The sequence below is a fragment of the Cottoperca gobio genome, chromosome 6 (genome assembly GCF_900634415.1).
Source record: "Cottoperca gobio chromosome 6, fCotGob3.1, whole genome shotgun sequence".
NCBI lineage: Eukaryota > Metazoa > Chordata > Actinopteri > Perciformes > Bovichtidae > Cottoperca > Cottoperca gobio.
Genome location: NC_041360.1, coordinates 8,045,054 through 8,063,451, shown reverse-complemented (window position 1 = coordinate 8,063,451; position 18,398 = coordinate 8,045,054). Strand labels below are relative to the sequence as shown.

General features: G+C 39.9%; 1 protein-coding gene across 1 annotated transcript; it reads right to left on the bottom strand.

Moving 5' to 3' along the window:
- Positions 1 to 1,793: 1,793 nt before the first annotated feature.
- LOC115009335 (monocarboxylate transporter 2) lies at positions 1,794 to 9,589 on the bottom strand. Its single transcript, XM_029433275.1, has 6 exons — positions 9,560 to 9,589; positions 8,252 to 8,507; positions 7,825 to 7,968; positions 7,030 to 7,748; positions 6,059 to 6,299; positions 1,794 to 1,996 (listed from the first exon to the last, which is right to left on the bottom strand). Exons 1-6 carry the CDS (start codon positions 9,587 to 9,589, stop codon positions 1,794 to 1,796), a joined length of 1,593 nt encoding a protein of 530 aa, XP_029289135.1.
- Between the last annotated feature and the right edge of the window lie 8,809 nt (positions 9,590 to 18,398).

Below are 18,398 nucleotides of genomic sequence, written 5' to 3'. Positions count from 1 at the left end.
AGGTTTTTTGCAATAAAAGATCAAGCGTCTTCCTCATGCATCAAGTAACAGTAGAGTTTAGGTTTACAGGATTGGAAATCCTCTGAAGATTTTGAACCGGCAGTCTTCCTTTCCCTGATAATAGGTGTCCTCTACTCTCTCTGGCATACAGTATGCGTGTGTGTGACTTTGCGTTTGAGCGTGTGTTTCATTTTCATGTAGAGTTTCTATGAAACATGGATTATGTCTTTGTTCCTGTCTGGCAGATCAAAGGCTCGTGGTATTTTGTGACCAGCTCTCTTTTTGTGGCAAGTTTTCTTTTCTGAAGTGTCTTTCTTCTGGTGTGTGTATGTGGGTCTACATGTGTGTATGTGGGTCTACGTGTGTGTATGTGGGTCTACGTGTTTGTACACGGGTCTATGTGTGTGTACACGGGTCTACGTGTGTGTATGCGGGTCTACGTGTGTGTACGTGGGTCTACGTGTGTGTATGTGGGTCTACATGTTTGTACACGGGTCTACGTGTGTGTATGTGGGTCTACGTGTTTGTACACGGGTCTATGTGTGTGTACATGGGTCTACGTGTGTGTATGCGGGTCTACGTGTGTGTATGTGGGTCTACGTTTGTGTATGTGTGTCTTGTGACTGTTAGTGGAGGGGGGGATTCGAGCATGGGCCACTGTTTGTAAACCTTGGTTTGGAGTTTGTTATTGCAGATTTATGCTGAGTGACATGTTTATTTATATTTGTTATATTTGCATTATACCAGGTTGAAGATGTTTATCTGGTGCCTCTTGTTGGTTCGGGTTAGAAAAGCTTGTTTTCTTGATGGTTGCACATACCAAACATTCTGCAGCAGAGGAAGAAAATGAAGAAAACCTTTTTCTCTCTGAGTTTCAAGCTGCATTGGGATTTCATTTGGAAAGAAATGCACTGAACCATATAGAACTTAGTTTGTTGTTTCAGCATTGCAAATGAACACTTTTCATTGTTTTTCAGGTCTACTTTTAAGTTAATGGGAGCACTCTTCCTATATTTTACTTGCAGCAGCAGAAAACACTACATTCAGTTTGAGCACTGAACCAAAAACTAAAGCAATTACCTGTATTTAGTTGTTTGGTGTACATCTGTAAATTCCCCAATCTTGGTATAATATCTAGATATATATCTTCACTTTTCAGCTCAGTCCTGCTGTTGAATGTTGCAAATGCAATATCAGTAGCTTCTCACTGGAGGGAGCCACAGTCACATTTTCACTTGCAACCCAAACAATAAATAAAGGGAAAGGCATAAAAATGTAACTTAAACATTGAATATCTTAATAGAACATTAATTGTCACAAGTGTGCAACCAATACACACATTAAAAATGAAATGAGCAATTGTCAACTTTAAGGCAAACAACTGCTGCATCACATTTAGCATGTATTACAGCCACACATTTAAAACAAGAGCTACTAACTGCCACTGTACACCACCAGTAAGCTCTTGTTTTTATAAATAAGGGAAGTTGGTACATATAGTAAAAATATAGAATGTTTCCTGGTTGCAGTTTGATTAATAATAAAGTGTTTTGTAATCGCCTATGGACTGAAAATGCACCTGCAGATTTGATTATATCGGTAACGTTTAAAACATAAAGAAAATAGAAAATGAACTCTTGCCTGCTCTGACCCCCCTCTCATAATCTGTGTACAGTCCCTTAAGGTTTGTAAAATCCCTTTAGGTGTGACTTCACTTGATTCTGTGATCTTAAGATCCAGATCTCTTTTCAAACTCATCATCTATCAGCAAAATAAACTTCTTTTTACATCATTCATGTCATATCCAGCTCTCTGGCTTCAGCTCTGACGCTTTGTCCCATCTTGTCCGTATGCATATCATGCTTCTTAGTGGTCGACCCCTGACCCCTGCGGTTCATCTGATGGAGGAGGAGCAGGAACAGAGCAGAGACAATGAGAGCCACTCCTGCCATGAGGAAACCTGTTCCGTAATCACTCATCTGGTCTATGAAGAATCCTAAAGGGAAAAGTCTGTGTGAGTGACTTGATACAGCCATGTTTTTTAAAATATTTTAGTTAATGTCAACATTTATTCCTAACTGGAATGCACAAATTGTGGCCAAAACACAGCCACTTCACAATTATAGTATCACCTTGACTCAGGGACGTGCGGGCAGGGGAGGCAGAGCATTTCCTGTATGATTCCAATCATTTTGATAGTCAAAATCACTGAATTTGCGTATTCTCTGTTCAGACACAGGAGAGATGTGAGCTGAGGCAGTGACGAGCTGAGCCTCCCCTCAGATTGCGCAAACCCTCGCAAATTAGGTTGGGAATTTTTCTTTTGGGCTTTTTACGCCTTAAATGATAGTACAGTTTAAGATTGGATGAAGGGGAATGACATGCAGCAAATGGCCACTGGTTGGATTCTAACCCCGGGTCTTTAATATGTGGGATGTACATTCTTCTTTCAACAGATTTAGATTCGATATCTTTACATGCTCACAGGGAAGAGGATGCTGGCGTGCATAACAATTGTTTCGCTAGTTGGCTGGCTCCATAATGATCCAATACAAATGCAATACCAACAACTCAACAGCAACAATGCATACTACGACAACAACCCACACATTCACGGTTATATAAAGTGTTGATTATGAGGGGGCTCAATTGCGGTTCGCTCCCCCTTATATTTCGAATTGCACGCCAAACCCGAGGCTTCGAACGTCATCACATACGTCATCAACACAAGCCTCGATACACGCTTCACAAAAATCTTCCGCGATTACTCGACACACGCTTGGAAGCCTCGACACGGAAGGACACACCACTACTGTGTACCCGTCTGCTTACCTGCATGCCTGCTTTGCTATTTTTCTCTCACCATCTGCCTACTGGAGAGTATTTCATAAATAAACTATTTAAACTTACTCCGTTTCCAGAGTCTAGTGTTCTGAGCCTGGGTCTCCTCTGGACGTACCCATAACATGTTTTCCACTTCAGTTGACAGATAGTGGGCACATAACGTCCATCGGATTGGACAGATGCTTTTTCAGTCAGAAAAGAATGTGCGATAAAATGATTACTAAAATCTGGATAAAAGTATTTTTTTACATCTTATCTAGTGGAAACATATTTTTTGAACAGTCTGGTTTTCTGAGAATTAAAGGATTCTTCTCCTACCTCCGCCATTTTTAATTTTATGATGCAATATCTCTAAACGACAGAGATAATAATCAAATGGAATTGCTTTGGGGACCCACCACAAAGTTTTTGGGACATGGTATTACGACTTACATGGCTTCCAAGTATCTGTCCACAGTAGTGGACGCCATGCTTGAAAGAGTTGATTACAAGTTGTTCTGAACGAGGCAAAAGACTGAGGCAGAGAGGATTGCACGAAGATTAATTTTAACCTAAGGCGGCAACTCTAGCGCATTCATCCCGTGAAGGAAACGTAATTAGAACGCTTTGATAAATCCTCAATATTCATCAAGCCTCTGGTCTTCAAAGTGCTCAAAGTACTGAATGGTACAGTAAATAAGTATGAAACCGCCTCTGTGTCAGGGGGACCATGTTAAGTTATAAATAGGACACTACCTTCCCTTTAATTAGCTTTTCCTTTATATGAGGTCAGTTTCCGCCTAAAGCGTCATCTTAAATTGAACGTGTGGTGGTGTTGGGAGGTTTTCAGGAACTTGTTAAGCAGAGAGTAATGAAGATATTAAAAGGAAAATGAGGAATAAAGGACTGAGCAGGGAAATAAGAAGTATTTGTTTATGCTTTCTAGACTTTTGCTCATACATCAGGCCAGGGAAAATAGACACACTTAATTTATAATTAAGAATATATTCTGTACAAAAGAAAAAGTAGAAGTTCTTCTACACCTACATCCTGCAGAGCCAAAATAAAAGCCTGTTACTCTTTAATAACTTAAATCACTCTCAGTTCCTGGTTTTGCTACCCGAACAACCTTCTTAAAAAATCAAAAATACCATCAAACTGTGACTATGTTTTGTTTCCACTTGGTTGGAGAGGTTCCCCCAGCTGATTTAATGTTGGCTGTGATCAGAGGCAGGACACTTTCTGGCAGGGGTTTCTGTGCCTGGGTGCCAAAGTCATGCTGGGTGTTTTTCAGGCTGTATTTACTGCTATTGTTTTGAGTTATGTGTGAAAATGGGTCATAACCTCAGTAATGGGGATCAAATGCTCACTGGTTTGTTGGACAGTACTGTGGGTGGTGGGGCTGCTGCATGTGTTAGTTTGCACAAAGAGAGGACAGAAAAACAAGATTTTATTCCTGCTGGATGTGAGAGCCAGGGGCATTTCAGTTGCCAAAGATTTTTTTGTTTCTCACAATGGAATACATTAATAAGGATAATTGCAAACAGAAAAAGAAAGAAACTCACTATGTACAGGGATGGGCAGAAGATGTTAGCGGGGAAGGGATTCAAATTCATAAAAGTAAAAATAATACAATAACAATATGCCTGGAATGGCTACTACTTTGCGAAACAGTGATATTACAATCTATGTATTTTATAACAAACCCAGGACCAAGGGTGTAGGTTTCATTTCAACATTAGAAAATTGAGCATCCAAGTTAATTTTCTGCATTCTGGTGAATTTCTATGCACCAATTTATGATGGAAATGTCTTTATTTATGCAAATCACAAAAAATCAGACGCCAGGTGGCATTTCAAAGTAAAAGGATATAATGGAATATAATGCAGTAAAGCTCTCAGGCATTCTGCAGTGGTGTTATCTGTACTCAAGTCAACACACATGTAAGCACAATTTACTCTTTCCTTTCGTGTCTTTTGTTTGGAAAAGTAACCTCATTAAATGTGCATGAATTAATTCATATAATAAGCCACCTAGTCTATCTGTGCATGTGCTAGACTATGGATCACACATCGAAGAGAAAGTGGTTACTAGTAGTGATGAACCCGCAGAGAATTATTACTTGACTCGACAGTTCCCCTTCAGCTTTCCAGAGCATTGTAATGTCTCTCAGCTCATTGTTTAGGTTTTAAGGTTTCAGTTCACTCTCACCGCTCTCATCAGGGTCGTGACTGTTTTCAGTAAAACACCTTTGATACACCTCCAGTATGCTATACCTGCCCAGCACCCAAAGACAGTACAGGTAGAAGCTCGCTGATGAACGTAGTGGAGCATTTAGCAACTTAAGAGCCAGATATTTCCCTCAGTTAGTGGAAATAAAAACGGGAGAGTGAATATTGGACATGTATTTGTCAGGTGGCCAGAAACACGACTCCAAATGAATGCCAATGTTGCTCCGTGTCTGCTGGACGTGCCAACGTATCAGTTTCGAGTGTTGTGTTTTTAGCTTGTTTCTGCTGTACCCAAGTGACCAAAGCATCAGTTATTGATTGGCCAGTCTGAGAAAAAAATTAATTGGCATTTACAATATGTCTGGGTCTTCTCTACCTCTTTTGTTATAGCGTTTCTCTATTACAGTTGTTCTCATGTTCTGTAGGACATGAGAAGTCAGTGAGGAAGAAACTCCATTTAAAGGGGAAAAGAGAATCTTTGAGAAGCAATCAGCCATGTAATTAACACAACCATAAAGTATCATGATGTTATAATTCTTGCACAGTTGCTCTATGAATGAAAACCTCAGGTCCTGTGGGATGGACTGGATGACAACGTTCCTGATTAATTGAAGGGTGGTGCTGCATGTCATGAACGTATAAAAATCTAATTTTTGTTGAATAGGCTCACTGGGCTGTGGTTACAATGCAGAACGGTGTATAAGCACATTCATTGTGTGAGATTGAATGTGTTGGAAGAATAGGCTCAGGAAAATGACGGACACTCTAACCTTGAGTTAATCATTGAGTTCTTTCCTACGCTAACAGAAATGTTAACAGACAATAAATTAAGTATTATTCTATTCTACTCTGTGCAGCTTCTTGTTTATTAGCATTTAGCATGGTGGAATAGATCACAGCGAATTTTACAGCAACAACTTAAAGCTAAAATCCATTTCTTTGATATACACAGTATGCACACTGTGTACTTGCAGTTAACTATCAAAGCATATTTTTCACTCACCAGCAATAGGCGGTCCAAGCAGGCCTCCGCTACTGCGTATGAGCATGAAGAACCCCAGGGCGCTTCCGAGCCTTTTGACGCCCACAACCTCAACCAGCACGGTGATGTGGATGGCGACCGTGGCACCGTACACCAGGCCGTACACTGCACTGAAAGCAGCCAGCTCTGAGAACGAGGAGGCCAGCGGGCAGAGGAGTAACACAGAACCCAGCAGAATTACTGTGACTGTAAGCTGCTGCACCTGGTACAATCAGAGACGCAGGAGACAGACATGTGCATTAGCTGTTGCACGTACAGTGGCCTCCACATCCTTACACATTTTATATGTAGGCAGTGCATTGCTTCTTTACAGGAATAGTTTTGGGCAATACTCTTATCTGCCTTCTCGCTGAGAGTGAGATAAGAAGATTGATGGCACGCCGCTAGTTAGCTTAGCTTAGCGTAAGGACTGGAAGCAGGGGGAAACAGCTAGACTGGCTCGTTCCAAAGGTAAACGCCTACTGTGTACAGTATGTGTTGGACTATTTCTTCGAGTCGTGGAGCTTTGTTGTCACTTTAATGCTGAGTTTACACCACACTTTTGCATTTTTAAACTTTGGACAGATTAAAAAAAACAATAAAACATATCTTATGTTATTTGGTGAGCTGGAGGGTGCATTTGTATCTATTTTACCTTTGTTCACAGCCAGGCTAGCTGTTTCCCCCTGCTTCCAGTCTAAGTTAAGCTAATGGGCAGGTGGCTCCAGCTTCATATTTACTGTACAAACATGATTGTGGTATCAATCCTCTCATCTAACTTTCGTCAAGAAAGTAAATATGCTTATGTCCCAGAATGTCAAATCTTTCCTTTAATATAATCAATCACATGTAGGCCTACTATGCTACATGGTGCAGATACGGAAGCTTAGCTATACCTTTGCTTTCAGTTTTGTGATTTTCAAAATGTTATTTAACTACTACACTCAACATACCGTCTCCACCAGTCTCAAGTTTGCCACCCAGCCAAAGAACACCCTTCCAAACAGGTCAAACGCTGCAGAGATGGACATGAGTGCAGCCGCCTGGTACTCCTCAATGCCCTTACCACGAGCATATGGAACCAGGAACAGAGCTGGGGCAAAGAAACCCAGCGCAGCAAACACCCCAAACATTGAGTAGACCATGAATCGAGCATTGGTGATGAGGGTGTAATCTACGTAGCGAAGGATTTTAGTCGTTAGTTCAGTCTTGTTAGTCCTATTGTTTGAGTCTTGTGCCTTCATGGTTGTATTAGGTATCTCTTCAGGGTCCTCAAAACATGCCCTGATTGTCACGTGATCAGAAACCCTAGATATTTTCAGCTCCTCCGTCTCCGGGCAGCTTGGATTGCTCTGCTCTGAGTTGTCTTTGGGCAGCAATTCCAGGGACAAATCTTCCTCCTCTGCTTTGACCTCACAATTCACGTCTCTGGTAGCTTGTAGGGGCCTCAGCAGCATTCCGCACACACAGAGGTTAAGCTGCAGACCTCCCAAGATTAGCAAAGCACCCCTCCAGGAGTAGCTGTTAATCAACAGCTGAAATAAGGGTGTGAGGACAAAAGTAAGGATGCACTCTCCAGTGCTGGCCAAGGCGTTCGCCATCGGACGCCTCTTCTCAAAGTACAAGCCCAGCATAGTAACTGTGGGGGTCCATGTCATTGCATAGCCCAAACCTGTAGCAAAGGAGACCAGTGAATGTCATGTTTTTGAGTTTGAGTTGTATGTGTGTGTTTGCTTCAAACCACTCACCATTTAGGAACCCCACTGTTAAGTAGAGTTCAATCAGGTTACGTGCAAAAGCCCCAAACACGACTCCTACGCTGCATAGTAGTCCTCCCGCTACCACGACAGAGCGATGGTTGTAGCGAGCACTCAGAACATTTGCTACAGGGGCTGCAGAGGGACACACAGGACATTCATATATTCCGGTAATACTATTAAGGACATATACAGTAATATTATTGGGAGCAACAACATTACAGTATATTAAATGATTATGCACTTAACAGCAGGTAAGAGGTGTTATTTATTTTTAGATGTATAAATGCATGAAGTTAAGGGAATATTGTTGAAATTGAGGGGCATAACATGTGTACTGATCTCCTACACTGTATTATGTTTTAAAAGCACAGAGATTTTAAATACATATGCAATAGAAAAATATTTTGATAATTACCAACGACGTGAAGGGTACCCACGGCAATAGATGTAATCCAAGATGTTCCTGTTGCTGTGGTTTCAAAGTATTGCTGTATCTCAAAGTAGAACACACCAAAGGCCTTAATGACTCCAAAGGTCAGGCCGAAGACGAGGAAGCAGGAGAGCAGGATGAACCAAGCGTAGCCTCCATCAGGGGCTGCTGCTGGTGACACAGCTTCCCTCCCCCTCTGAGCCTTCACTGGGGAGTCCATGTTGATCTGTGCTTGTTGCTGCTACAATCGAATGTCTGAGGGAAAAAAAAGGTCATCTTCTGTACGTATGGGTGGAAGTAATACATTACATTTACTGTCATTACGGTTTGTTTTTTGTGTACTTTTTTGTAGGTATCGTACATGGTACATTTTAAATTGCATTCGTTACAGAGTTACAAAAAAATCTAATTTAAAACACAATGATTATTAACAATGATTTACCATGGTAGGAAACACAGACATATTTAAACATTATTTATTTATGTTCTCAATCTATTTCAACATTTGAAAGTCAGAGTTATCACATCTCTGATATTTTTGTAAATATCTTTATTGACAGTTTTGTATGAATGAGCACATTTGTAGCATTTTGTTCAAAATCACACCAGTTATATTTTAGTACAAAGTATCACTTCTGTAAAGAAAATAAGGAAATCATTATTAACTGTCACATCTTCAAATCATATCCTGTTTGTACAAACACTAACTTTGTAACATCAGAGAGAGGACATCACATCGGAACCTTTCTTCTAGTCTTAGAACAGTGTTTTCAATAACATCATTCCCCTTTCAAGACCTCTCCGTCCGAAAAGGCTTTCTTATACTTTATTAATAATGTGCAGCTCTAAATGAAGCCTCCGTGACTAATGAGACAAACATACTTTTCTTTCACTGTTGTAAAAAAATAATTCTTCCTCCCAATCATTGTGAAAATAGTTCGTTTTCTACACACCTAGCGCCCCATCGTAGCTGCTCCCGCTAGCTTGTCTCAGCGAAAAGGGAAATGGAGATTTAGTTTACAGGGTCAGAGTTCATAAAACATTGTTGTTTTTTTTGTTAAATTCTATATTAAATATTCTCAATTTAAAATAAAGAATAATTCAAGTGTTATTGATTTTCTTTTAAAACGGCAAAACAATTAAATACAAATTTTCCGTTAATGAAATATACATAACACACATACTAATATCAATAATGGAGCTGCATAAGAGCATTTTCACAAAGGATTTACAAGCATTTTAATTATGGAGATTACCCACCTCAGTTGTGATTGGACAGAAAGAAGTCTGTACCCAAATCTGGATCATGAGCCTAAAAGCCATGGTGAATCACAACAGGAAGTCACAACACAATCCCCACTTTACACACATGATATATGCAAAATCACATTTCTACCATACCTGTAGCGATCAAAGTGAAGCCATCATGTTGCCAGCTCTGTGGTTACATTGGCCTCTTTCCTCGTCCAACGCTGCAGTGTGTGTCGCTCATGCAGCAGAAAGTGCAACATGCTTACAGGCAGAGAAAGGTGAAGGAAAAGAGCCAGTATGTAAAGGCCTTGTGAAATACAAGGCTGACACAGAACACATGTGCACTGGAGCAGCTAACCCGGACAGACGTTTGTACAACAACAACAACACATAGAGGGCAAAGTTCTTTTCTAAGTTTTTATGTGTGCACGTGATTCAGTGTTTCGAGCAAAAGAGAAAGAGCAGTTGGGAACTGATATGTAATCTTATCTTGTATTTGACACCGTCAGCTTCCCATTCTATATTTAAAAACTGATAATGACAGTGAAAAGTTGAATTAAATTGTCCCTGTCTAGATAAACAAATGCATTAAGACAGGTTTTTCTTTTAAAAAGTTGTATTTCTTAATAAATAAATGCCTCTGAAAACTTGGTTCCAAATCAAGTATTTATCTATAACAGGGATCACTAACAGGCGTACCGCTGTCCGAGTCCGGACCCAGCCGCCGACCTATCCAGACCCGGACCTATAATCAATAAATTATTAAGGGATTTTCAATTTTGACGGGGCGCTTCTATTATAACTGGCGCAGCTTTTCTCGTTTTAAGACACTGGTTTAGCGGTTCAGGAAACTCACAGGCCAATTACATGCAAGTTAAGCCATCCCACTTGATACTACTCAGCCAATCAAATCTGTGCATTCCAACCGGCAAACATTGCGACTCTGAATTCTTCGTGTGCAATCACGTGACAAAACTGTGTAACGTATGCGTGTGACGCCGTGTTGGATGATATACAAATCAAAAATGGCGTCTAAAGCGAACAACAATACAACTACGACTTCTTCAAAGTATTGTGACTCTCTGGAGTCCTCTGCAAAGGCAAGATTCAGAGAAAAAGTCCAAATTTGCGGCCTTGACCCGTACACGCTAAAGCCGTCGGATTATAGTGAGGATTTAGATTCATTACCGCCGATTGAATATCCGGATATTGTGAACTACCTTGTGCTACAAACGTCGTGGGCAACCAACGCACAAGGCATACAAGAGCTTAGATGCTTATAATGTCTTTGTTTCTGGCTGGGTTGGTAGTCTTCTTACCAAACCAGTGAAAGATGACAGGGTGCTCGTCCATGCCCGTGTAAATCACTCTCAAAGAGCTCGAGATACACCGCTCAAGCCATGGTATGTGAATGAGAAGAGCGGCGATGTTATCCTCGCTAACGTAAACGTAAACATAGCTTTAGCATGATCTTTTACCAGATATAACGTGGATGCCACACACACGGGTGAATTGTGCTTTTTCTTCTGTTAAATCCTTTCTATTTAGGTTGCTAAACCACAGTTTACGGCGTTCGGTAGACAGCAATTCATCCCTCTTTTGTGGATCGTTGTTTTTGATAATTGTAGGAAATCTAAAGAACCGTTTCTCTGGGTCACGAGTAGCGTTATTACTACAATTATACACTGCGCACAAGGTTGGCATTTTCTTTCAATCAATTTTAAATACAAAGAAAATTACGAAGCATTGCAGCAACTCACACATGAACGGCCGCTGTCTTGGTTGTATATACATCCAACATGGCTGAATTCCGGGTTGGAAAATAAGCATGACGTCACATCCACACGATCAATACAGACAGATGAGAGGTGAGAGGCAAGTGACAGACGGAAAGACGAGTTAGCGATACAGGGAGAGAAGACGGAGAAAGGGAGAGAAACACTGACGAAGAGACAATAATAATAATAATAATAATAATAATAATAATAATAATAATAAATGATATTTGTAAAGCGCCTTTCCAAGCTAAAAGCAATCTCAAAGCGCTACAATGCAGGACAATAACAACAGACATAAGATTTAACGGAAATTCTTTTTTGAAGAGAAAGGTTTTTAGGCTCTTCTTGAAGGAGTCGGTGGCCTGTGGAGCCCTCAGGTGTTCTGGGAGGGAATTCCACAGGTGAGGAACGGCTGAGCAAAAGGCCCGATCGCCCATGGTGCGGAGCTTGGTCCTGGGGGGGTGGAGCAAAGTTTTTTTTTTAGAGGAGCGGAGGTTGCGTGTGGAGGTTTGTTGAGGAAGGAGTTCCTTGAGGTATGGAGGAGCATTTCCATGTATGCAATGATGGGTGAGTAGGGAGATTTTGTATTCAATCCTGAATGAGACAGGAAGCCAGTGGAGGGCAGTGGAGAATAGGTGTGATATATATATTTTTGCACCCTCATCAGGATCCTAGCGGCGCTGTTTTGGATATATTGGAGCTTTTGAAGGCTCCCGCTTGGAATCCCGATGAGGAGAGCGTTGCAGTAGTCCAACCATCAGCCACAGAGAACAGTTTAACCCAGGATGTGCTAGTCTGCGTTAAACTGTTCAATTGTTAAGATGTGTTGAGACTGATTTATTCTAACATTGGTTGAGACTGTTAAATCAAGATGTGAAACAGTTAAAGAAAAAGGGAAACTCAAGCTGCTGCTACACTTTATTTAATTATTTTTTTTATTATATATCTGTATAGTTCAATGTTAAGTGACAATAAACAATAAATATTGTCTAAATGTTTTTAAATTGTACTTTCTTTATTAGATTTGACAGTCAGTTGTTGATTTTGTGCAGACGTTGATAGAGCTACTGGGCTACTTCAATATATATCACACTAATTCATAACACAAGTTAGACACTATGATGCTCCGGACCTTTGCTTGTGGAAATTTTCTCTAAATGGAATTGTAGTTGAATACCCCTGATCTATAACATAAAATATAGAGTAAATAAGCAATAATCAAAAAAACGTCCTTAGTTAAAAGAGTTTGACTTTGATGGATTGATGTACATAGCCTACATAATATTATGTTACTTTCCCAGAAAGTAATAGGCAGTATCCTTACCAGCTGATGATCCAGGAGAAGATATAAGTTACAGGAGCAGCATTGTTTTTGTACTGCAACTGAGAGCAGTGAGCCCTAGTTTTACGTACAGATCTGTATGACTAGGGTAAATTTAAAATCGATGCAGTTATTCTACATCGAACTTTTAACTTTATAGGAGAAAAGGCTTTGCAGATGGACTAACCCTCAAACTTAATGCTATCTCAGCTCATGAGTTTGGCTGGGGTTACTGGAACATAAACTTCCCCAAATCAGGACAGAGCCACTAATGATTCACTGAGCTCTGCTATCATCCGGAGCTGGCTTCCACATATTGAGTGAATACTACACAGTGAATGTCGCAGTCATGAGCCTTTTATAACATAACATAATGTAGAATGTAATCTGTTCACACTGGCTTTTTATTTTCTGAATAATTCCTATTGTTGTGCAGCAGTGCAAAATTGGGGCCGTGTGGATTTACAAATGGGAATCGTTGCAATCGTTACATCAGAAGTACCACCATTTTTAATAATAAAGAATACAGTCAGACAATATTAATTGGCACATGATATACACCCTCATGCCCAGATCAATCTGCAGGCTCAGACAACTGAGACAAGGTTCTGCATGGGGGTCGAGTCAACACAGTGGGGCGCCCAGCGAGTCCTTTCATATGTGATGAGCTTCCCCTTGTTCACATCTCTCCTGCTGCCTCACAGACAGTTAACATGAATGCTCTGATGATCAATGAGCCAGAATGTGTCACAAACCAAAGCAGAAGCAACAGGGTGCTCAGAGTGGTTCTGATGGTCATGGAATTACTCAGACATGCTATCAAAATCATTCAGAACCTACATAAATACAATTTGTTAGGATTTTCTCTGAAGTTCCTGTTTTGAGATGTTGAGAAACAAAGATCTGGCTTGCAACTTTGAAACCAACAATGTACATGATGTACATGAGATGCAATGGTTGGGATTTGGCATGCTTCATTATAAAACTAAGACGAACGCCTCGTAAATCTCCTTTCACTGCCTCTCGGTGGTACAGCATGCCAATAAACTTTTGGAAACTATTAATGCAGCCTATGAAATGCCTCTTTTATTGGCTTCACAGTTCACTAAAGAGTACCAGTAATGGGACACCAAACTCAAGGACAGTTTTTACCACCAAGCCATCAGGCTTCTCAACCTCCAGACCAGACCTGGGCATTGTACAGCCAGCTGGCAACATCCAGCCCTTTGGCCGGCCCTGTCCGGCCCGATTGAGAACAATCTTAAATTATAACATATATGAAAAAGTATATATATATTTTTAAACAGTACCCTTTTCAAAATAAAAACAACACCGTTGTATTGCGTGCATGGTGTAAATAACTTTCTAACTGTGTTGCTATTATTTTGAAAAGGGTGCTGTTTCTCTTTATTTATTGAACAGCTGCAAGTAATGCTGGCCGGCTAGCCCTCAAAATGTCCGCTCACGCCAAAATAAGAAAGATTGATACAGAATGCCGCGTTTTCAAGAAGACATGGACTGCTAAGTATTTATTTACAGAAGTCAAAGGTAAAGCCGTGTGCTTAGTTTGTGGTGCGCAGGTCGCTGTGTTCAAGGATTACAATTTGAGTCGCCGTTCAAGAACTTGTCTGATGAAGAGCGGGAAAAGGAGTCGGGTGCTTTGCTAGCTAAACTGCAAAACCAACAAGGACTTTTTACAAAACATTGCACATCCAGAGATGCAGCTGTCAATACAAGTTAAGTCTTATCTCACAAAATCGCTAGAAAAAGTAAACTTCTGACGGAGTTTATCTGAGGAGTGTTTGGTGGATTCTGCAGCACTCATATGTCCGGGGAAAAAGGAGGCATTTGAGAAGCCATGCAGTCAATGAAAGGGACAACAGGGAGTGATGTGTTCACGGAAGTAAATGCATGTGTGGACGCTGGCAGGCGTGACAACTGATGGCTGTCCAAATCTGAGGGGAAAAATGTCGGACTTTTGAAGAGAATGCAGTATAAAGGGACAGAAGCACTGCATGGTGAGTTTTGGAGGCGATTTCAAGACTTTAAAACAGTTGAAAATTAAATGCACATGATTTTTCCCCATTTACATGCAATGTGGATGATGCACCCAGTGATGTTCAGCTTGAACTCATTGACCTGCAGTCTGACACACTTCTGTCAGAGCACTTTAGGTCAGTCTCACTGCCTGAGTTTTACTCTTCCCTGAAAGAGGAGAACTTTCCACACACGAGGAGACATGCTCAGAAGATTCTGGTCCTCGTTGATTACTTGCTTATCTTTACATACTGTAAAACACCTTTTCAGTATTGGTTTGTGAAGAATACTGATGTAATGATTGTTTTTACTGTTTATTCTCTAGGAGTATTTTCCTATTTGACCCACTCCACAATTTCATATATTTATTGGAAGAGAATATCGTTATTCTTTTGATTACCAGTCGCAGCTAATTAAAATATATAATGTACTGCTTTTTACAAAAATTAATATTGAGCAGAATTAAGTTACATTTATTGTTGATTCGGCCCTCCAACACAGCTCGGGTTTCTCATGTGGCCCCTTGTAAAAATTAATTGCCCACCCCTGCTCCAGACTCACAGTCACACCCTCTCACTGTCTGCACGACATAAATATAAATAAATATTATTACTTACAGTACTGCATACAGTACCCCTTCTTTTCATGTACATAAACTATATATTTTTTGTTATTATTGTTTTAACTTAAATTGTATATAGTACTCGTTTCTTCAAAATATTTTATTTTTGACAGCTCAGACACATTTCATTGTACCGTTGACCCTGTGTTAACCTACATATGACAAATACAATTTGAAACTTGAACTTGGATCTTTACAAAGCCATGTGCATAGTTGTTCAGCATATTCGTGGAAACATGAATTTATCATCAAACTTAGTATCACTTGCTTAATCTTAGATGTACACTGCACTTTTATGTACTGAACACATCACCATGTAAGTGGTGTACTTTTATATCTTGATCCATGTAACATACATATTACTATGTATGTATATTGTTGTACTTTTATACCTTGATTAAAGTACCATACGCATTACTGTGTATGATGTTATATTCTTATACTTTTGAATCAGAACTGTATGCATGTCCATGATTGAAAAGAGTACTCACACAGAGAGAGTTGAACTGTGGCACACAGGGTGCAGGGAGCTAGCTTTGTTTAGACTATAACCAGATAAGGTATGCGTAAGAAAAGATGCCCATTCCGCTATCATAGCAGGTGTTGTGTTGAACGGCAGTAACCCAAGGTATGAGGAGACCCTGAGAGTTCCTCGGACTGAGAAGATGTTATGGTAAAACTTTAAGCACTCTGTGTCAGGCTCAGACACTGACCAGAGATTTACTGTTCAGCATGCATACATAATGTAGTGTAAGTTCAAATAGGTATACTAAATGTAGTGTAAGTTCAAATAGGTATACTAAATGTAGTGTAAGTTCAAATAGGTATACTAAATGTAGTGTAAGTTCAAATAGGTATACTAAATGTAGTGTACGTTTGATTAGGTATACTAAATGTAGTGTAAGTTCAAATAGGTATACTAAATGTAGTGTACGTTTGATTAGGTATACTAAATGTAGTGTAAGTTCAAATAGGTATACTAAATGTAGTGTACGTTTGATTAGGTATACTAAATGTAGTGTAAGTTCAAATAGGTATACTAAATGTAGTGTACGTTTGATTAGGTATACTAAATGTAGTGTAAGTCGGTGTACACCGACCAATAAGAAGAAGGGATACTCATATTTTGCTAGTGTATATACTGAATGTCAATGCTCATTCGGGGACTTTTTGTGAAACTGCGAGACAGCTAACTGCATTTCTGTGGTCTGTGGAACAGAGTATAATTTGATGTTTTGTTGCACTTTTGATTTGAATAAATAACTTGATATTATAACCCAAAGATTCCTGGTCCATCTCTTTACAGATAAAAACACGTAACACACCCTTCCGCCTGCTCTTATCCCCGGGTCTCGGAAAGGTGGCGTAGTCGGCAGGACGGAGGCGCCCGGGGGCCGTCTGCAGACAATAACCTCATATTTTTAGGTTCATTAAATGTACCTGAAAATCTGTACATATAATATACATAGCCTAACTCCGTCAGACGAGATAAGTGCGCTAATCGGCACACAGACAAAACCTGCAGGCAGCACATTGTCATTAGTCATTGTGTGTTTCTGTAATAATGTATGATTTATGAGAGAGTAACAACTGAAATTCATACACACACACACACACACGCACACAATAACAACAACTATTTTCATTGAAACAGGTAGGCTGTCTGTATATGCAAATAGGATGTTTATTTGCATATAGATTGGATAAGTGAGCTCAGATCACAAGTGGTCACTCAGACACATGTGGAGACACATGCTAATCTTCTTCCTCTGTATCTTTCCAACATCCAGACAATAAAAAGGGGCGAGAACTCCAGGATGGTTTTGTGTAACATAATTTCACGAGGAGAATTGTCCCTGACTTTTTCCGGGAATCTTTTGTAATATTACTTCCATGGAAAAAGCTTGCTTTTGGTGTACAGATCATTGAATTAAACATCCCCAACAGGTGTTCTAAAAGCAATTAAAGATTTATAGGCATAGTTGATGAATTATAAATCTATAGTGGGAATGACTGAGAAGGGGAGAGCAGTGGTATGGATGGAGAGGAACACCCTCTGAATAATGAATATTTGCCGGAGAGGCCAGACATAGTGGGCATGGTCGCAAGTGTTAGCCGTGTTAGCTGGACTCCTCCAATGTCTGTTTGTTTGTTTCCTTCACTGGTTTTGCTGTATCTGATTTGTTGCTGCAGCAGGGACTTTGTCAGTCTGTGCATGCTTCCCCTAAATGTCACCAAACAAGACCAAAAGAAATAATGTTACACTGTCCTTCTTTCATACACAGTCTCAGCTCTTTATGCATGCAAGTGCTGTCCATAGTTACCCTGCAGCATGTGAATAAAAGACAACATAGTGCTAGTCTTACACAAGATCATACATTTTTTATCAGGGTTCATGTTGCACAAGCACATGGGCAGCATTGACTTTATTTATTGAGTACTTTTAAGGATTTACTCAATTGAATTTGAAAAAAGAAAAAGAAAGCAGCTATTTCTGAGAATTGCAGCATTTCTGAGGAAACATTGCTGACTAAACCTGTGTTGTTGTTTATTTTAATTATTATTATTTTTAAACTTCAGCAAGTGATGCAATAGCTCTGAAATACAGTTTACTTCATGTCTTTGAAGAGATGTCGGTTGACAGCCGACTTCTTCTTTCTACTTATATGTTGAAGGAACAAGGTTTTATTTGCATGCTTTGTGTGTAAACAGCTTGCTTTTTAGCCACTATAGCAACACAGGTGGGGATCTAGGGATGTCAATGTCGGTTTGTTTGTCCAACACTGAAAAACTCAAAAACTATTGGATGAATTTTAGACAGACATGGTATGATTTTGGTGCTCCTGTCTTTTTATCTAGCGCCATCAGGTAGCTGAGTGGCTTTGAGTGAGATGGCTCAACAACTATTTATGGATTGTCATTCCATTAGTTACAGACATTCATGTTCCCATGAATTGTAGTTGCTTTGGTGATGCCTTAACTTTTCCTGTGCGCAAACATCATGCCAGTCCAATACTTTATGACAATGTTTATGACATTCCCATCAGTCCCAGCTGTAATTTGTTATACTGCTAATTAGCAAAAGCTTGCATGTAAATACACTAAATTACACAGTGAACATTA